Consider the following 22,185-nt stretch of genomic DNA (forward strand, 5'->3'; position numbering starts at 1 on the left):
GAGCAATGATGTAATGCTTATAGCCTTGTACTAAAACATGATATTTAAGTGAACAACAAATAAAAATCAAGCTCTGTTGGGGGAAATGACCACAGGAAGATGAGGATTAAAGGGTTGGGAAAGGATGACCTATGAAGAAAGATGAGAGAAAACACATGACTTAAGTAGCTGAAGAGGACAGAAATGGGTGATATCAATTTAATCTAATTTTTTCTTATCTGTTCTGAGCGAAGACGGGAAAAAACGACAGTCAATATCCTTGACAAATAGATATTTATATACTTAAAGGATACTAAGTCACATATCTATAGAAATACATGTGGTAGAACCAGAAAATCATGGAGGCCAATTAGTCCAGCACGCCTATTTTACATAAGAGAAATTAAGAATCCAAGAGTTTAAGTGAAGGGCCCAGGCCTCCCTCATATTTAATCAGTGGCAGAGATCTACAGAATACTTGCATTCAAGTCCCACTGCTGTGACAGCCACCAACTACAGGCTGGGTGGCTCGGAGAACAGAGGTCCTCATCCCACCGCTACTCTGTCTGGAACCACCGGTTTCCAAGATTTCATCATAACCTCAAGTCTCATATAGAGCTCTAAAAATGCAACGATGCCGTGAACTAAGAGCTTTCCTCTAACTGTGTGAAAAAATATGCCAAGAATGTTGACCAACTGTTCTCCATCTCCATTTAGAAAAGAACACAAGGAAACTTGTTTCAACTATTTTAGGCAAATTAAGCTAGAGCTAGACCAAAGACTTCTGCAATGTCTGTGCAAGCAACGCTACAACGAAGTTATAGGAGGAAACAGAGATGACTCCTTCCCCACAGGTTCAGTAACACAACAATTAGCCACCATCTTAAGAACCATGATGTAGTTCTGCTTATAAACAGAATGACGGACCAGATGCAAATGCTCCTTCCTATTTTTGAGTAATATCCAGTAATGAAACAGTGGTTGCCAGCGTGCACTCCAAATGAAATATTGCAAAATGATGGATCATCACTCAATAAGCTCCAATAAAAAAAAGTCTCATTTTCTCAAAAACATCACAGAGCAGTTAAAGTCTCCTCCATCCCAGCCTTCTGGCTCTTTCTAAAGTGAAGTTTAGGATGGATTCCTGAATCACTTGCTAGTAAGAAGAAGAGCACATCCTTGCCTTTCTTCAGGTACTTCATCTATTGACAAAGGTTTGAGTTCTTCTAAAATAGCTTCATTTTCTTTCTCTAACTGGGAGAACCAGACCCCCAGAATTGGAGAAATCACACCAGTGTGCAAAGAGCAACAGCCAGAAACAAAACAACAGGTTTCCTCTACCAAATAAAAGTAGATTTGTCATCTTTAGTCTCTTATCCATCACTTGATAGAAATGGGTCCTTTCTGTGACTTACTGTCCACATTCAGTGATTCAAGAGAGCCGCTTTGTACATTTTAATTAATGCAGCAGAGCAAGTAACATAAGTAATTTTACTTTCTCAGCTCTGATTTTTCTGTCTTATGGTGATGCCAAGGGGAATGTTAAACCTGACTCAATTAATTGGATTCTAAAGCCAGGTCAATATATTGACGCTCACCATGTTATCCCGAGAAGCCAGTTTCCACCAGATGGTCCCACCCTTTCTTCTAAATTATCTCCAAGTACTTGTTTATGCAGGCCCTCTCTCCAAGCCAAGTGAGTCTGCTCATTTCTCCCAGATCCTACAAGTTCAGGACTCTGGGCCTTTCTTCTGCTTGCCCACATCTGTAACTCTCCTCCTCTTGGCCTGAGTTCTGCCTTCCTTCAAATCCCGTCCTCTCCATGAGTTTTTCCCTGGTTGTTCCAGCCCCTGCTAATCCCACTGTCACCTATATTTGTGATGTTACTTCTGAAACACGCAAGTTACTTCCTATTGGAAACATGCTACCTTATATGGATCTACATTGTCCACCTGCCACCATCTACTGGAGGAGCCCTAGGTGTTGACAGAGCCAGCCCTCTGAGCTCCCCACAGTAGGAACTCAACACACGTGGATGGAGATGCCCATGATCTCCTGCTTTCAGTGACGCGCCTCTGCAAGGGCCGTGGCTCCTTATAAAGGTGTGTGAGATCGGGCAGCTGCTAAGGGTAAAGGGTGATGTTCAAAGTGCTCTGATCCTTTGCCTTCTCTTAAGGTACCATGTGCTTTGGGAGACTTGGGGTAAGTGGCACTTTTTTCACTATTTCTTCATTATCAGAGAGCTCATTTAAATTGAAGTAAATCTTGAAGCTGGCAAAATTAACTATTCAACTGAATAGTTGTTTAGATAATAAACAGCAGCAGCAACAACAAGACAATGCAGCTCACAAATTGAAACCAACACTTCTACCTACAGGGAGTCTGAACTCAAGTTGGATGTTGCCCCAGGGGAGGAAGGAAGCTTTACCTCATTCTGCATTCAGACATTTTTTTCTAGATCCAAAGACCACTTGTACCAGGCTGAAAGCAGGCAGCAACTCTCTGCTCCCGGCTTGGGTTCATGGGACCGTGTGGCCCCCAGAATCGGAGTGGGAAACAGTCTTCTCTCTCTTCTTTCTTACAGACGCCCAATGGGGTGGGCTCTGCCCTGTTCAAATTGAAAACTGCCCAGCAGGAACAAGGCCCTGGCTTCTTTGCCCAAGATCCCAAAAAGTGTCCCAGTGTTGCAGAGATAAGCCACTGCTGGGGGGCAGGTGAAGGTGGCTGTGTCAGCCCCAGGGCTGACAGCACGCTAGGGGCCTCTTATAAAGACCTGTTTCACCTTCCTCCCGACTGCCAAGCTCCCATAGACTTAATTAACTGATTGTTCAATTAGTTCATAATTCAAGGTCCCCAAAACCAACAGTCAACATTTGCTCAGTCTTCATCTCACTTGACTTTGCAGCAACCACTGACACAGGATACTTTCGCCTCCTTGAAGCACTTTCCAGACCCCACACTCCCCTGGTTCTCTTCCCATTCCACCTGCTGCCCCTCTCAGTCTCCACTGCTGCTGCCTCCTTGTCTCCCCACGTCCGTCCCCAGGACTCAGCCCTGGCATCTTTCCTCTCCCACGTCTACACCCACCCCGCTGGCGATCTCATCCAGGTTCATGGCTTTAAAATGCATGTAGAGGCTAACAGCTCTCAAATACAGTCCATCCTCATTGCTTGTGGATTCCGTATTTGCGAATTTGTCTGCTCGCTGAAATCTGTTCGTAGCCCCCAATCAATGCTTGTGATGCTTTTGTGGTCATTTGCGGACATGCGCAGAGAGGCGGAAACTTTGAGTCGCCTGAAGCACACGCTCCCAGCTGAAGTCAAATAAGGCAATGCTCTGCTCTCTTGTTTCATCTCTCACACTGTCAACAAGTATCATTTTCATGGTCTAGTTAGGGCCACGTTTTTCATGTTTTTGTGGGTTTGCTGATTTCACCGTCGAAAACGGCCTCCAAATGTAGTGCTGAAGTACCGTCTAGTGTTCCTAGGCACGAAAAGGCTGGGATGTGCCTTATGGAGATGTGTATTCTGGATACACTTCACTTAGGCATGAGCTACAGTGCTGTTGGCCATGGGCTCCATGTTAATGAACCGACAATAACATTAAATAAGGTGTCTTTGAACAGAAATACACATAAAACAAGGTTATGTGTCGATCGGTTGATGAAAATGCTGTGAACGGAGGCTCACAGGAACCCAACCCCATGTCTCTCCTGGGAGCAGTGGTTCAGCATTCACTAGTTCAGCATTCACTAGTTCAGGGTTCCCAGAGACCTTATAGAACATGACTACGGTGGATTAACGGGAATCGACTACGCATTTCCAGACGAGATCTCTCTCCAGAACTCCAGACGCATACTCCAACCACCTCCTTGACCTGGCAAACTTTAACAACTCAAGACCCGAACTCTGGTAATGTTTCTGCCACTTGCTCGTCCCACAGGCTTTCACAACCCGCTTAAAGGCAACCGCACCCTTCCAGGTGCTCAGGCCAAAAAACCTTGGAATTGTCCCCAATTTCTCTTTCAATTCTTCAGAAAATATTGATGACACTACCTTCAAGTTATATCTGGAATCTGACAGCTTCTTACCGTTTCCACTCTGCCAACCTGTTGCAGCCCCTGCCATTTCTCACTTGGATAATGCCAACTGGTCTGGTAAAAGTCAGATCACACCATGCCTCACCTCAGAACCCTCCAATGGCTTCCTGCCACCTTCAGCTGAAGCCACAGTCTTAACAATGACTTCGAAGTCCTGGTCTGCACACGCCCTGCTCCTTACTTCTCTGACATTGTCTTCCACTGCTCTCCTCACTCCTGTTGCTCCCTTCCCCACACACTCCTGCCTCAGGGCCTTTGCACCTGCTTTGCCTCCAAATAACAGCATGGCCAGCTCCTTCACTTCTGTCAAAGCTTTACCACACTGTCACCTTCTTAGTGAGGGCTGCCCTGATCACTACATTTAAAATTGCAATCCCTCCCTACACATACCCTTCCTATTCTCTTTCCTGCTTTATTTTTCTGCATAGTATGTATTGCCATTTAAGATACTAATTAATACACTTAGCTGTTTGCTTATAGTCTGTCTCTCTCCCACCCAAATATAAGTACCAAAGGGTGGGGGGTTTTATCTGTTTTTTTCTTTCTACTGAGGCATCCCCCGTGCCTAGAACAGAAGGTAGGCACTAAATACATAATCCTTGACGGAGAAATAATGCAGCACTTACCGTGAATTATTTAATTCACCTGTTTGCCCTCTGTCTGTCTCAATACTGTGAACATTTTGAGGTCAGAGACTCTGTCTTATTCATACCTGTAAGGCTAACACCAAACCACTGTGCATGGCACATAACAGGAATTCAGTAAATGCACGCTGAATGAATGGACAGAGAGGAGAGAAAGGAAAACTGCTAATTTTCATGAAGCTTGGGTTTTCATGACATTTAATAAGCATCTGTGCAAAGATGAATAAGGCAATCCCCGCCCTAGAAAAATCCACAGTGGAATGGGGGAGATACACAGATAAATACGGACCCTGATGCAATGTGATCAGAGCCATGACGAGAAAAGGGTCAAGAGAACTAGGATGGCAAAAGAGAGGATGGGTGTTGGGAACACAGGCAAATGGGATAACATGTAAGCTGGGCTTTGATGGCTGAATAGGAGCTTACCATGCGGAATGTAGTGGAGGGAACAGCCCAAGATCGGCTGCTCACTGCCCGAGGTATGTCTAAGTGGACATGAGCTCCCCAGCGTGGCCCCTTCCTTGCTCTAAATGGTCTCCCAGGAGTCTCAGTGCTCAATAAATATGAACAAACAGAATTTCTATATTCTCAGAGTCTGACAACACAATCACCCAATAGCTCCAACTTGCCGCCATTTAGGTAGTGGGAGCAAGGGCCCCTCTAAACATCCTTCCCACTTCCCAGACTCATCCGCGTCTGACCTCGAAACAGAGCCAGACCACTCGGACAGCAGCCACTCAGAAACCCAGAGAAACTGCCATTCCATGGGCTCTGCCAAGACGCAAAGAAACAAAAATCAATTTAGAAAGTGCTAGAACTTTCCAACATCGGAGCCAAATATGAGAACAGTGTGATGCATATGTAAATCTGGACATTCTTTGTCAGAACAGTAAATTGCAGCCCAAGAGCCGACTTCCTGAGGTGGGAAGCTGGGCAGGCCACAGCAGCCTGGGCAGCTTCTCAGCCCGGAGTGGCCCGGGCAGCAGCCTGCTGAAGAGAGGGAGGCCATGCTGGCGAGGAGACTGGACACCATGACCTCACAGGCCTCTTCATTTTCTAAGGTCTATGATTCACCATGGTTGGAACCGGCTTATTTCCTCCCCATCTTTTAAGAGAAATGAGAATAAGCTTGTCTCATTCATTTTTATTCGCCACATGCCTGATGGCTTGGACTGAAGTGGAGAAATTCCACACACACACCGCACACGCTCACATTTCCACCCACCACCCCCACCTCTCGGGCACACACATGCGTTTACACGTGGATCTCACACTACAGCCTAACTCCTAGTCCCCCACTGGGGTCCGGGCTGTTCTCGCAAGCATCGCTTTACAGTCCTAGAACAGAGACTGATTCCTGTGCCATTAATCTCCATCGGGGCCTGTGCTGGCCTCTTAAACATGAGCAGAATACTCTCTCCTTTCCCGTCTAGTACATACACATAATCCAGGGACACAGTGCCCATCTGTGACAGTTGGGAGCTAAGCAACACTGACCACTCCTTCTCTTGCTCTGCCACATTTCCACCATCATTATCTCCTCCTTCTGAATCTCTGTTGCTTCCTCTTCCCTTCCCCTCATGTTATTCTCCGTTCCCCTCAGTCCGCTCTTTTCTCCTCTCCTTTGAGTTCTCTGAGAAAGGAAACAGCTGTGACATAACACCCATTATTATGTAAGCACTCGAAGGCTGCGAAGGGACTCAAAGGTCATCCGGAGTTTCCCACAACGCTCTGGGCCCCTGGCTTGTTTAGATTAAGGGCTGCTTTCCTCAGCCTGCCTGGGCAGGTCACGTGGTTGCACCTAAAACCAAACAGGAATGACGTTGGTCCTATAACAACCCCTCCTTTCTTTCAGGGCGGGCTTACTTATTAAGAAAGGCCATCATGGTTTGCATGATGAGAATTCAGCCTCCATTTTCCAGACGTCTTCTGCATCCTCATTTCTAGCCCTGCTCTCAGACATTCCTAGCCTGTGCCCTCTCCCCAGGCTTCTTCCCATTTAGGGCTTTGCACAAACCGATGCCTCCATTGGGAACGCTCTGTCCCCTACCTCTCCCATGGCTGGGTGCTTCTTGTTATTTATGCAAATGTCCGTCTCCTTAACTGTCCTAACCCTCCTCACACCTTGTCACTCTATCGCATGCCCCCATTTTATTTTCTTCGTAGCACTTCTTAGGATCTGAATAATCCTGTTCATTTATTTGGTTCTTTGTTTGCTGTCTGTCACTCTCGATAAAATGTAAGCTCCGTGAGGACAGGCACCCAGTGTGTCTCATTCACACCTTCACCCCAATGCCTAGAATAGCACCTGGCACACAGTAGGCACTTTAATACGCGTGTGCTGAATGAATGAATACATTTGTGTAAATGAAAGTTGCAAAAACTTCACAAACAGTTCCAATGGCCTTTCTCCGCGTCCCCAGAAGACAGGGGACGAATGTCAGTATCAGTGTTCAGATCTGTAGCCTTTTCTGCATTCTGTATGTTTGCTACAAAGGATCTGGGGTTCTGATTTTAGGGAAAACCTTAATTCTTGGCTTCTCCAGTACAGGTCAGGACTGGCTAATTCAAGAGACTGACTTCATCAAGGTTTGAACCAAATTCCTCCTATCAATATTTTCTTTCCGGCTGCTTCTATCTCAACATTTTAAGTGTTTTATTTGAGTCTGCACCTGATTGTTATCTCAGTGTCTCACTGTAAATCGTTTGAAAACATAAATATACATGTAATATTTCTGGTATTAGAATGTGGGAATTCATCTAAATCAACTCTCGGCCTCCAGTCAGGCCCACACCCAAATCAAACAGGATTTCGACCCAACTATTAAAAGGTTTCAGGGGAAATCACTTCCCTTCTAACTCGTGCCAGTGTCTCTCAATCTTTTTATTCTTCCCTCGAGGGAAATGAAGGCAGCTGTGATCATGCGCCAGGCTCAAATGCTCAGGACTCATGAAGTTGCCACGTGGGGACACACACACACACACACTCTCACACTGTGCTTACCAACATAGCCTGGGGTTCCACAGGCTGTGGACATTACGTCTCCCTTGCCCTCCATTTTTGACAATCCAAAGTCGCTGATCATTATTTTAGACTCCTCATCTTGACTGTAGTACAAGAGATTTTCGGGCTAGAAAGAAAATAAGAAAAAAAAATTTACAAACGGTGTTTAAAGTTGAGTTCATTGCAGGAGCCTCACCAAACCACAGAACCCAGTTACAGGTTAAGATTACACTTGACCTTTAGCCACAGTCAATGCATGAAGAAAAGCAGTGTTGGAGAACAGTGATGTAGAGGGCCCTGCATAGTATGGGGCACTTATAGGTTTTCAATAAATGCTAGTCCCCTTTCCCTTGCTGGTATTTTCTCTACTTAGAAAAATTAACCATATGTTGAGACCACCTAGAGAGCTGATGCCTCTCAGGCTTGTCAGATCATTTCTTGGGTTAGGGGAAGGGGGATTCCCAGAAATAAAATTTCTTTCGCAGGTGCTAGTCTGTTTTGTTTGTTCTGACCCTTGTTCCAGCCTTTCCCTAATCCAGGGGTCTCTCTCCCTGCCCCCAGGAACATTCCGGGTCTGTGGTTCTGGCGGATGTGTGGCACTTCCTCCTGTACTGAGCCAGCTGACACCTGCTCGCTCCCGCTCCCTGGGAAGCAGAGGGATGTCATCACAGAACGAATTGGAGTCGGAAGATCCAGCACTTTCCAGCCACGTGTCCTTATGTCCTCTGAGATTCTCTGCCTTTCTGTAAAACATGGGTTGTGATTGTTTCTCATTTGCTCCCCTGAATGGTATGTGACAGAGCTCAGGTGGCAATAACGCATGACAAACAGCAATAGTTCTGCACATGAGGGACACCTCCATGGGGTCTATGTAGGAGGGGCTGAGGGGCGGCACTCCTGTGGTAGACCAGGGAGGCAAAGAAGCTTCATCTGCATAGCGTTTTATGGAAAATTAGAGAATCTTCTTGTTTCCAGCAAAAATGAGGGCAGGACTTACGGAGACTGAAAGAGCTATCACAGTTTCAGAGCTCGTACCTGCACTGCCAGGGTAGAACCTGACCACAGGAGAGTAGCCCGCATTTCTTTGTTTTTTTGTTTTTTTTAAAGATTGGCACCTGTGCTAATATCTGTTGCCAATCTTCTTTTTGTTTCTTCTTCTTCTCCCCACAGCCCCTCAGTACATAGTTGTATATTCTAGTTGTAGGTCCTTCTGGCTCTGCTATGTGGGACACCACCTCAGCACGGCCTGACGAGTGGTGCCACGTCCGCATCCAGGACCCGAACCAGCGAAACCCTGGGCCACCTAAGTAGAGCGCGCGAACTTAACCACTCGGCCATGGGGCCGGCCCCCATTTTTTTGTTTTTGAAAAGTTTCTTCAATTAAGAATGTTGTCACTGAGAGAGATAATGTCAAGGACTGACACCTAAGCTATTGTCCAGGAATGTCCCTCCACCAGGAAAATTCTGAAGATTTACCCAGAGAATAAGTAATTGGGTCTCCCATTTACACTTGACCCTAAAGGAAACACACAGGGAAGAATCTGAACTGGGAAACTCACCATTTCCTGTCTGGCTTTCCTGCTGACCCCAAGCGTGAAGCAAGAGTCTCTCTTGTCAGTGGTTTGTGGTGAATCTTTGGTTCCTAAGTATTGAATTTCAGGAAGTATTCTTATGTAGAGTGACTAGACTTGTTTAGAGAAGTGGTTCTCGGCCTAGCTGTGCGACAGAATCACCTGTGAGAGTACTGAATGTCTGGGGATATTGTTCTTCAGCAGATTTGAGGTTGGGCCCAGGCCTCTGGAGTTTAGAACTCCACAGGGGGATTCTGATGCACAACCACTGCTGTGAAGAAATTCTGAGATCTGACCAAGACTCCCTCCCGGACCAAACTTTACTCAGGCTCCTCTGAGCCCTCCTCTCAACTAGGCCTTAACCTTGGCCTTCTGTGTCCCTCCTGTCCTTGGGGCCTGCATGGCCCAGTCTTAGCAGGAATCCTGCTAAGTCAGTTTAGAGAGGATCCCTCAACCTTGATATTTGGTTGAGTTCTTCACCCCTCAACCTTTGATGCTGTTAAAAAAAAAATCATGCAGACACTTGTTCAAGCTGGTAAAGAAGACTTCATTCAGGGGGACCCCTGCAAGGCAGTTTTGCAGGACAGAAGAAAGATAGGACTCAGCTCCTAATCCAACAGGCACAAGTGGAGATTTACAGCCCAGGAGCAGGGTGGGGTCAACAAATGGAAAACACTAAGAGGACATAGCAAGGGTAAGGGGGATTCTGGCTGCATCAACTTGAAGGGAGTTTTGCTGAAGGCAGGCAGCTCAGTCAGATATGGAGGCAGGAGGAGAAGGAACTGATCAGGTATCAAGGCTGGGGGATTTTCACTAAAGTGACTCTGTGAGATTCTGGATAAGACTGGACTATGTGGGCAGAGCCAACAGACTAAGGATGGAGAGCAAATGGACTTCGTCAAAGAAGAGAGTCTGTCAGTGTCGAAGTCCTTGGCCAGCTTCTAATAAGAATCCCCCTCCCCTTGAGCCTCCCCTTAGGAACTTTCCATCCATGACCCGCACTCTGCTCAATGGCCATAAACCCCCACGTGTCCTTGCTGAATTTGGAGTTGAGTCCAAATCTTTCCCCTACTGCAATCCCCGTCTTGCAATGGTATTGAATAAAGTCTTCCTTGCCATTTTAACAAGTATCAGAATAATGCTTTTTTTTCCACAGAAGCCAAAGGAAAAAAATACTACCATTCACCCCAAATAAAAACATAAAAAGAAATGGCATTTAACATTCACAGTGCCATCAACTCTGTGGACAAAGCAAGAGATTAGAAGAAAATCAAATGTATGCCGGAGGATGCTTTCAATGAGTTTTAAAACGGAATAAAATGGGCCAATCAATAGTTGAAATAAGAATAATGCTTGGAAAGTGGGGGGAAATAATCAGAAAGTACGTGTGGTTCATGATTTCTCTGAAGGTTTAGCGATTATCTTTTGATGAACAGTAAGGATCGGTCATGGGTACAGAGAGGGTTTTTTTTTTTTTTAATTTCTGATTCTTAGTCTTCCTGTCCCAGTACTTCGGCAGCTGTAAAGCTAAGCAAAGAGTGGAAAGTCAGTGATCTCATGCTCTTAATCAAGGCTGCATCCGGGCAAGAGACTGCCAAAGAGCCAAATGTCCCTCCTTACACATTCCTCCGATAGGAGACTCATTTGGGTCAATAAAGTGCTCTTTTGAAGGATGATTACGAAGGAGGGTTAAATTGACTGGACATTCACAGCTTAGATCAATACTTTTAATTGTCTCAAGATTAGTAAAGACAGCAGGGCTTTTCTTGAGGGGAGAGAGAGAACAGACAAGAAGGTGGGAGAGAAGACAGACGCAGGGATAGTGTGGATGGAGGCCCTCAGTTGCAGTAGGAGGGTTGTGAGAGTCCAGCATGGGGCAGAGGGGAGCTTGCAATTCTGCCTGGGGTCCTACGAGGCTGAGGACCACCTGGAAAATTATTTTTCTGCACTTTATGGCACCTTTGCAAGACAACTGGTGGCCAATACCTGAGTTGGAACATCAATCCCAACCTTTTAATAGTTCACATAATAAGCTTTCAAAAGATCTGAATCAACATTCCCATAAAGTTAACGTTATATACAATCAAACTCCTAATCTGGTGATTCTCCCCCCAGGGGACATTTGGCAATGCACAGAGACATTTTTGGTTGTCACAACCCGAGAAGTGGTACTGGCATCTAGTGGGTAGAGGCCAGGGATGCTGCGAAACATTCTACAATGCACAGCACAGCCCCCCACAACCAAGAATGGTCCAGCTCCAATGTCAAGAGTGCAGGGGCTGAGAAGCCGGATCCTCATCTCAGGAGGCAGTAGCAGACATGTCCTGTCTCAGTCCCTTGTTTTGAAAAAAAGGACAACTGTTTGTCTCTAGTAGCTCCCTGGGGCAAGAAGACACAAGAATACCTTTCTGGAGGAAGACGGAGGTATATTCGCCTCTGGGGCTGGGGTAGTATCCCAGATTGTGCCCTAATCTTAAATAACTCCATCATCTTTTCTATTCCTCTGGCCTAGATCATATGGTTTAAACTTCCTTAGATGGTCGTGAAAATATAACATCCCAGCCCCAACTGCCTCCACACGGATCGAACTCCTCTGTGCCTCTGAAAAGAGATCACAAAAAGCTCCTAGAATGACAGCGTTCTTTCCACAACGACAAGCCTGCTGCTCGTAAAGCTCCGCAGGTTGGGAGCTGCAAGTACTGCTCGAAAAGCATTATGTGGGTGTAAAAAACAGCATCTTCCATCCAGGCAATCTGCCTTCTTCAGGGGGAAATAAACGTCGCCCTTCTAGGAAATGGCTTATCTGCTAAGACATTCTTTCATTAAATACAGACAACTAGCCCATCGCATCCTATCTCCACAGGCGCCACGCTAATTTGTTCAGAGAGAGCTGCCTGCTGTGTTCTGGAAGCACAGAATTGGCATTGGTGAGGGCACAAGAGAGCAGAGAAGGCACCACTGCCTGGCATAGAAGTGCCAGGTGGGCTTATCAGCCCTTATCTAGCCCTGTGGAGGACCTCCAGGTCCTGAAGATCAGCTAATCATGTTCACATCAAGAAGCCTGCAAAGGGCAGAGGCTGTAAGGACTCGATTAACATTCCCAAATACCCTCATCTCGCAGGTCTCCATGAATGGTCCTCAGGCCAACATTAGTATCACGTGTAATCCCCTTAGAAATGCAGCATCCCAGGCCCCCACTGCAGATCTGCAGAATCAGAATCTCTGGGGTGGGGCGAGCAATCTGTGTTGGTTTTTTCTTTAATAATTATTTTTCTTTTCTTTCTCTCTTTTTTTTTTTTTAAAAGATTGGCACCTGAGCTAACATCGGTTGCCAATCTTCTTTTTCTTCTTCTCCCCAAAGGCCCCTGGTACATAGTTGTATATTCTAGCTGTAGGTCCCTCCAGCTCTGCTGTGTGGGACGCCACCTCAGTACGGGTTGATGAGCGGTGCCATGTCCACATCCAGGATCCGAACAGGAGAAACCCTGGGCCGCCAAAGCGGAGCACGGGAACTTAACCACTCAGCCACAGGGCTGGCCCCCAGCAACCTGTGTTTTTACGAGCCCTCCAGACAATTCTGATGTAGGCTAACATTTGGGAGCTGCTACCCTAGTCAGTGGAAGGTGATAACATGGAGAGAAGAAGAGGAAACTTTACAGTGAGTCCTTATGAAAGGAAAAGCGACACCATTTTATACCCTGACACCCAGTACCAGATAATGGGCAGATGCTGAAATTCTGTGTTAACAAATGGTTATGATTTATTCTTTAAATTGGTTTAGATTTTCCAGAGTCGTGTATAACATAGCTTCCATAGAATATAACCCCCGTCTTTCTGATATGAATGGCAGGTATGTGTGCTGGGGTGGAATTTCTGTGTTGACTGAGGCAGTGAGTTCTGGAGGCTGGACCTGTAACTGCTGCGGAATGAAGCCCTGTTACAGCCTTGGGCCAACAATGCTGCTTTTTTACTGTCCCTCAACTTGACATGCTCGATATCTACCCTTGGTACCATATGTTTGATGTCTACTCTTTGGTATCTACATATACCTGGAGAGGAATGTAATGCCAAGGTACCCAAATAAGGCCCAGATCCTTCAATGCCTTCGGGTGAAGAGTCACTATGCCAAAACCCCATAAAGAAAAGATAAGAAAGGAACCTATAGGACATCGGGAGAAGACTGTAATTGTAGGTATTTAATCTATCTTTTCTGAAAACCTACTTTCCTTCTCTGTCATTTCATGCCCTCAAGAGATGGGCTCCTTTTCTTTCACACAGTGTGTTGTGCTGAAAGGGGGCTGGAATTGGGAGAAGAGTCTTCATGGCCCATATGTCTTGAACAAAACTACCTTTTAGAATGGTGCGAAGTAATATACAACCTACCTCCCCATGGCCCTTTGGCTGCAAAATGGGTATAAAATCTCCCAACGAATGGCCAGCCCCATTGCTCTTCATCTTCTTTCAAGCTACTCCTGGGTCCCAAAGATCCTGACAACTAACAGTATACAAATGCCTATCATTCACTCCATCCATATCTACATCAAAGCAAGCTCATCCCTCTTCCAGAGTCAATCCTCTTAGACAGGTTCATTGTGGGTGGGAGAGCAGCTAGTGGATGTTGCTAAGTGATGGTCTTACCTTGAGGTCCCTGTGGACAATGCCCATCCTATGGAGATAGTAGACAGCATCCAAGACCTGGCGGATCAGAGTGCTGGCATCTTTCTCTGTGTAAAATCCCTTCTCCACTATCCGATCAAACAGCTCGCCACCGGACACACTGTTTAAGAAAAAGAAGAAATCAGATGTTTGAGAGGACCTGCTGAATTGTTAAGGGAAAACTATCAATAAGAGCTTTCAATATGATAAAAGACTCAAATCGTATTTCAAACATTAATACATTTTCAGATTTAGAGTTTGCCCCCTTGCCCCCTACATTCCCCACAAGCTATACCAGGAAAGTGTTTCTATGTCATGGCGGTACAAATGTCTGAAATGAAATAAAGAGAATATAAATAAACCAGGACCCATGGACTAGCCAGACCTGCGAAGTCTCTCCTGACCTCTGCCTCCACCCTGCTGAGACAATGTAGAGTCAGAATAACCTTCTGGAATATCAGCATCCTCAGACATAGGGAGATGATGCTGGATAGGAGGGCTCCTTTGCATGAGAGAATATCCTTAAAGAACCTGGGGGACGGGGTGTCGTGGGCAAAGCACTGAGCAGCCAACAGGATGTCTGGGTTCTTGAGCACATTCTGCTCCTAATATGCTGAGCACTTGAGCACTCCTTGAATCTTTGAACCTCAGTCTTTTTATCTGTAAAATGAGGGGGTTAATCTAGTCAACCATTTCCAACAGAGGGTAGAGGCATGCCCTCGAAGGCCTCAGAACCTGAAAGACACATGTGATTTCTAAAAAGAGAAAAAAACTCTATTACATGGCTCTGCTTTGGTTTTTGGTGACAATATTTAATTTTAATTTGCTTTGGATTTCAGATTGCATTAAACATTTTCTTGTATTTATCAAAAGGGGGCCTAGGTTGGCAAAGGTCAAGAAGCCCTGGTGGACAACCTCTGTAGACCGTTTTAATTTGATATTTTATGCTGCTCTGACTTTAATAATGAAATACAAACACACAATCCTGAATAGAAACAATTCAACTAACACCTTAGCCGTCAAGTTCTTAGAGTATACACTTCTCTAAGGAAAACAGTGCTTCTTTCAAATAATTAAGCCATCTTGGAAATTAGTTTCAAGGGATATATTAACACTATTTTTTTAATAAAAAGGAAATTTTCCAAAAGTAAAATGAAAAACAGATTTATTTGAAATGTTAAAAGCATAAAAGTTTCATAAACAACTTTTACAGCTTTAATAGATATAGTAAAATATGCTGAGCAGTAACACACTCACATTCACAATACACAAAGCTATGATTCGTTTTCTGCCAGTCATGGCAATTAATGTGCAATAATTGATCCACTGATACCTCCTTTTAAAAAAACTAATAAAGAAAACACAACTGCAGCTATAAAAGGCCTTCGTGTTAGAGTTTCTTCCATTACCTCCAGTCATTCCAAGTGATATTGAGCTTGGATAATGTTTTGTTTGCTAAACAAACCAAGCAGTCTAGATAAGAAAGGAAAGACGCTCAGGAGAAATAAAAAGCAATTCAAAGAATGAAAAGAAATGGAAACAACAGGGGAGAGACTATATTTTGATGACCATGTTGTCTGAATGGTCCATCCCTAGGTAAGCCAAAATCCCAAGATACCCTCCCTTGGCAACTGACGCCAAGTTCTTGCCAGTCTTCGTTTTTCCAAAACCTTTCCCCAACAAGTTTCAATGTCTGAAACTTTGCAGAGCTTGAGGATGTGCTATAGGAGCCGTGCTGCTGCCAGTACAGCATCCTCCACCTCATCCTCATCCTCTACCATGGGCCCACTTTCCAATGATGGTACCCCTTACAAGTGTCCTCGCGCTTTCTTACCACTGGTCTGCCTGCTACTCACATCCTGTGCTCTGCAGGCTGCTGGAGGACCACAGGCAAGAAGGCTCACCCCTTCCCCATCTCCACCTCCCACCCTTTGTGCTGCATGACCTACACTTTACCAGATCCACTGCCTCCCTCAAAACTGATCTTTCCTGGTTCTCATTGTCTCAAAGTCCTCTTTTCTGCTATGTGATCTATAATAGATTAGTATTAATAGATTCTATTGCATAATAATATTTGCACTGCAACAGGGCACCGATGCAGTAAGAATCGAGGCCTCAGAGTTGAAGTGTGAGATATCGCTATAGTATGTATTGTCACAGAGTCTCAATTCTCTACACATTTAACATCTCACTTCTGAAGTCTCAGTTGCACCAGAGCTTTATTTCTCTGAACACTGCTCAGAAAGAATTTGGTTTCCTTGGAAACCGAGGCACAGGGAAAAGTTTAAAAACCTGCCAGTGAAAAAAATGTAACAATACTAATAAAGATATCATAAATTTGAAAGTCACTTTATCCTTTCCAAAAATCTCCTTAAGCATAGATTTCAAAAGGCTATTGTTATGGACTGAATATTTGTGTCCCCCCTCCCTAAATTCATATGTTGAGGCCCTACCCCACAATGTGATGGTATTTGGAGGTGGGGCTTTGGGGAGGTAATTAGGGTTAGGTGAGGTCATGAGAGTGGGGCCCCCATGATGAGATTAGTGCCCTTACAAAAAGAGGAAGAGAGACAAGGGCTCTCTCTCTCTCTCCCGCTTGAGGACACAGTGAGAAGGTGGACATCTGTAAGCCAGGAAAAGAGCTCTTAACAGGAACCAAATCTACTGGCATCTTGATCTTGGACTTCCCAGCCTCCAAAACTGTGAGAAATAAATGTCTCTTATTTAAGCCCCCCAGTCTACGGTATCTTGTTACAGCAGCCTGAGCTGACCAAGATACCACTTCTTTTCAAAACCACTTGTGAATTAGGCAGGGCCAGTATTACTGCCCAGAATCAGGGATGAGGAGATAAGTTTAGCAGTGTGGCGAGGGGCACGTCTCACTTTCAGGCTGGCAGACCATGCGTAGGTTGGTTGGTTGGCTGCTGAGCTGACTGACAGATTGCTCTCTTGAGTCAATATCCTTCTACGGCAAGCTTCCTGTGTGCATGGAGCTCCCCAATTAAATTCATGCAAAGCATCAGAATGCAGTTAGAAGGGTCGGGATCAGGTGAGTGGGGAAAAGGAGAAGAACTTGAATAATAGATCAACAAATAAAATTAATTAACAGTAGCTATCAGCAGAAAGGCTCAGTTTGGGGATGCCAATGTGGAAAGAGAAACTGGCTACCAAAAATCGAGGGAGCAGAAGACAGGAATGGTTCAGAGACAGCCCTTCTCTTCTCAATTCAAACTTTGACATTTATTTAGTACAACCTGCCCTGGGATGGAACTTAGGTTTGCTCAGTCTCTGATATTCCTTGCCTGTTACAGTGTACTGCTCTCATTGTACGTGAATTTTAAATACACAAATGTTTGATGCATGAAATAGTTTGATGTAACAATCTCAGATTTCAGCTTATTTGCAAAATTTTAAGTAATGCACATCTCTTCATATTAAACAATTTGTTAACTAGATTTATTGTGGTGATCATTTCACAATATATACATATATTGAATCGTTATATTGTACACCTGAAATTAACATAATGTTACATGTCAATTATATCTCAATAAAAAAAAGACCTATATGAATTCAAGCACTGCACAGTTTCAAGTTTAATATTGGCGAATTATGTAATTGGATTCACTTATCAAAAAGTTGTCAACTAAACCTATAAAATATTTCATTAGATTTTTAAAAATGTGACATTGTTGAATTAACAATATCTGTCAAGATTTAAAATGCACACATCCTTTGGCTCCAAAATTCACTTCTAATAATTTATCCTATAACTGTTCTTTCACGTTATGCAAAGACACATTCAAGCTAATTGAAGCACTATTTGTAAAAAAACAAACAAAAACTGGAAATAATTAAATGTCTATCAACAGGGAACTAGTAAAATTACAAGGGAGCCTACGGATGAGTTAGGTTGGTATGTACTAATACAGAAAAGAAATAATTGTCAAGAAACATAATTTCAAACGTGCTGGATCAAGTCAACCGTAGGCTCTGATTCCACGAGGCTATACTGTAACCGAGCATAACTTTGTCAGTAGACCACCTGTACTTTTGTAACAGTGTGCAAACCATGTTATTCTTTACGTGCACTTGAACTGCTCCATCTGATGTTGGTAGATATTATCCTCTTATTTTAACATTTACTGCTAACTATAATTTAAAATGTTTTATGTCTTATAACAACATCATCCACACATTCACAAAAAGATAGAACTCATGCTAAGGCTGAGAAATGGGCTCCAAAAATCTATTACTCTAGGATAGAAGTTAGATATAGTAAAATAAAATGAAGAAGGCTGAAGGAAATCAGAATATGTCACCCCAAAATATGCCTCTTTGACATAAAATCATTTTGTGCTGAAGACAATTAAGAAGTAGTAAATGCAGAAAAAGCTCCCCCTTTTCTGTCTAAAGGCAGGAAATAAATTCTCCTTTTACTGGAGACCTTTGTATCAAACCAGAGACGGCAGCAAAGGAACCTGCAAATAAACCTTGTTCCACTAGCCCTTATCTTCCACGTTACTTCTTCACCATTTACTACCCCTAGCCCAAACCCCTCTGTCTTGTCCATTCTTCACAAATGTATTGTTTGCCTAAAAGGTCACATCCTCAGGTCTTCATTCTCTTGTAACGGCTCCCACGTACATGTAAAAATCCAATAAAATCTGTATGCTTCTCTCCTGGTACTCTTCATCGGTTTAACTTTCAGACCCAGCTAGGGATGCTCAGAGAGTCAAAGAAAACTTTTTCTTCCCCCACCAGGCCAAATGGTACAGCCTTCTGCTGTTAATTTTAGAGCGAGTAGTCTGAGAAATATTAGCGGTGATGCTGGAATCATAAAAAGCACTGTTATAGCAGATACGCCTTGAAATTCACCAAGGCTGTCACAGAACTAGGCAGCGAGAGTGGAAAAGAGCCAGGTGACACGGCTACAAGAGCAATGTGGCCTTAATGGGCCCCAAGGTAAGGCTGGTTATGAATGTGTTTTCTAAGCATGATCTCTCCTATTTACATTTAGTCCTAAGAGGAAGGTACTCTTGAAATACGCAGGTTGCAATTAATAAAGGCTACAAGCAAAGCGTCTTTCAATTGCAAACCCCCAAAGCCCAGACGGCAGACAGGTATATCTTTTCACTCCCCTCTGGAGAAAGAAAGGGTCTATCTTCTCAGTCTTTTCCTTAATCAAGTCCCCACTTGGCATCCCCTCAGATTTCCCTCCTCCCACCCAGGCCCATGCTCTTAATCCTTGCCGATTCATTTAGCTTTGGCACCCACACACTCTGCTCCTGGGGGGGCTGCCTCATCCACTCGGGGAAGATTAAGGGTTTATTTCACACAACCTCTGCCCTCAATATTTTCCTCCTTCAATAAATCCTACTTTAATAATAAAAGTATCTTTATTCTTAGAATTCAATTTCGCAATATTTGCCAGGCTTCAATTTGTTCAGAAATTTCCACAACACAAACACAGCCCTCTCCATTTATTGAAAGAGATAAACTTAACCCCTTGTGTTCCATTATGCTTTGATTCTGGCTATTTTGCCTTCTCCATATCTGGGTGTTAGGGTCTGAATTGTGTCCCCCATCCCTCAAATTTCAGATGTTAAAATCCCAACCCCCACCAAACCTCAGAATGTAACTGTATTCGGAGACAGGCCCTTGAAAGAGGTAATTAAGGTTAAATGAGGTTGTATGGGTCCAATATGACTAGGGTCCTTATAAGAAGAGAGAGACAGACACCAGGCATGCGCACAGACATGACTGTGAGAAGACAGAAGGCAGCCATTTGCAAGCCAAGGAGAGAGGCCGCAGGAGAAACCAAACCTGCCCACACCCTGATCTTAGCCTTCTAGTCTCCAGAACGATGAGAAAATAAATATTTGTTGTTTAAACCACTTGGTCTGCGGTACGCAAGCCAAGTAATACACTGGGCAACATAAAAGATATTCCATATTCGTGCAGTGTATCTTTGAATGTACATTCTCGTTATATATTTTTCAAGGTTTAACCCTTTTTTGCTACTTTATTTGTGTTTTATGCTTTTTTTATTCACCTAATCATCAAATAATCTTATATCAAGCCAGACGATATGCCGCCTTTGTTTCCAAGGGGTGTGTGGTCCAGTGGGGGGGACTAAGATACACAGACAAGTAAGACACAGCATAAGATGGTTCTGACGTTGGAGGGAAGGGGGGCAAAAGTGCTTTGGAAGACCATAGAAGGATACCCAGCAGGGGCCCAGGGGACAGGGCAGGAAAAAGTGAGTCTGAGCTGTCTTAAAGGAGGAGCAGTATTTAGGCCAGTGGAGAAAAGCCCAGTGGGCAGGCAGAGCCCAGTAATTTGAGTGATCATGAAGGAGTTTTTGGTAAACTAAATATCTTCAGGGAAATACAGTCAAGGAAAGAAGTGTTAAGTGAACACTTTCTATAAGCCCACCGCTTGGCATGCACTGTTCGTCTGTATTTGGGGAACTACAAAATAAGCTCAAATTGACAATCGAGACCAGCAACTAATGACTTGCCAAACTGTGATCCCAGCTGGATGACCACAGGACATCGTAGAAGGGAGAAATCAGCGGTTAGAGAAGACGCCCTGAGGGAGATGTCTTAACTTCCTTTGTGTCTCTGGGGTCTAGCACCACATTCATTGCATTGCAGAAAAATGTCAGCTGATTCCTGAAGGAAGAGGCGACTGGAGAGCCAAGAGTTAGGAGAAAGAGTATGGCAGGCAGGGAGGAGAGGGTGGAGGCAGGAATGAACAAGGTATGCAAAGAAACCTGACTTATCTGGAAAATGTACCTGGCGAGGATGAAGCCAGATCAGGAAGGAATGTGAGAACCAAGCAGTGAAGCTAGGATGGGCTGCATCAGATGACAGCAAATTCTAAGCTGTTTGTGATCTAAGGTAACCCATTTCTGAAAGAGGTACTACTGAGAGTGTTACCGTCTATATATGTGTATGGCGAGAGACATCTTGCAACAAGAGTCCTTTGCACAGTGTGTACACTGTCTTCCAACGAAGGTCTGCGGCTGCCATCTTGGAGGCCCACTGCTTTTGTATTCTCAGTTCTGCAGACTTCCTGCCACTCTGAGGTGGGCTCAAGAGAGAAAACCCACTTCTCCCATACCACGTTGGCCAGCTCTGCGGTACGCACTGATTTTCCATCCGTCTATCAACAACTTTCATTGCTTTGGGCAGGGCCTCAGTAATTCCTTAGAATAATCTTCTCTCCCTGCTTTCCAACTACGCCCCTTCAGTTCCCGGCCAGCTGCCCCTCAGGTCTGGCCAGGCAAAGTGTGGTTACAGCCAAAAGGATGGATTAAAAAAGAGCTGAAGGCACTTTAACTTATTGGGAAATTCGCTTGCTGAGGCTCTAATAAAGAAATCCTACTTTTGCATTACTCATGAGACAAGGGCTAAAGGATTTGTTAAGAAATTATTAGCATGATCCAGATTTCAAGAGAAAAGAGCTAATCTCTTCTCACGCAAAGCACCTCTTCACATTCCAAAAAAGATAATTACAAGTCACTTTTAGCTTTTTGTATTCCAAGAGGGCAAAGCAGACCTTACTCCTATAGAATCCCCAGTATCTACGACTTTTATTCCAGTAAGGGAGGAACAGCAAGAAAATAAATAAATGAACAAATAGGTAAATGTGAAAATATCAGAGTTTGAAGTGCAGGGCAAAGCAGTGAAACAAGCCTGAGGTGAGTATCTGGTGACGCCACTTTGAGTGGGCTCTGAGAGGGCCCCTCTGGATGAAAGGAAAGAGCCAGCCAAGTGATGATCAGGGAAGAGCTTCCAGGCCAACGGGTGAGCCATCCTAAGACCCCGAAGACAGCATTGGACCAAATAGGTCAGGGTGATTGCAGTGTGGTGGGAATAGGCAGAGGAGTTGAGAAAAAGTAAGGCCCAGATGGCGCAGGGCCATGTGCTATGGACTGAATGTTTGTGTCCCCTCAAAATTCATATGTTGAAACCTAACCCCCAGTGGGATGGTATTTAGAGGTGGGCCTTTGGGAGGTCATGAGGGTGAAGCCCTCATAAATGGGATTAGTGCCCTTAAAGGAAGAGGCCAGAGAGTGAGATTGCCCCATTTCTGCCATGTGAGGATACAAGAAGTTGGCAGTCTACAACCCGGAAGAGGGCTCTCACCAGAACCTGACCATGCTGGCACTCTGATCTGGGACTTCCAGGCTCCAGAACTATGGGAATAAATGTCTGTTGTTTA

The 22,185-nt window shown here is 44.5% G+C and overlaps 1 protein-coding gene across 6 annotated transcripts in view; it reads right to left on the minus strand.

Annotated features, from left to right (window-relative positions):
* CAMK1D (calcium/calmodulin dependent protein kinase ID) overlaps positions 1 to 22,185 on the minus strand; it is a 405,571-nt gene that overhangs the window by 43,730 nt on the left and 339,656 nt on the right. For all 6 annotated transcript variants that reach the window (XM_046680009.1, XM_046680005.1, XM_046680010.1 and 3 more), the window contains 2 exons: positions 13,936 to 14,074; positions 7,727 to 7,853 (listed from right to left, as the gene is read on the minus strand). In XM_046680009.1, coding sequence (XP_046535965.1) covers positions 7,727 to 7,853; positions 13,936 to 14,074 — 266 coding nt within the window. The remainder of the gene's footprint in view (positions 1 to 7,726; positions 7,854 to 13,935; positions 14,075 to 22,185) is intronic.

The sequence above is a fragment of the Equus quagga genome, chromosome 12 (genome assembly GCF_021613505.1).
Source record: "Equus quagga isolate Etosha38 chromosome 12, UCLA_HA_Equagga_1.0, whole genome shotgun sequence".
Lineage (NCBI taxonomy): Eukaryota > Metazoa > Chordata > Mammalia > Perissodactyla > Equidae > Equus > Equus quagga.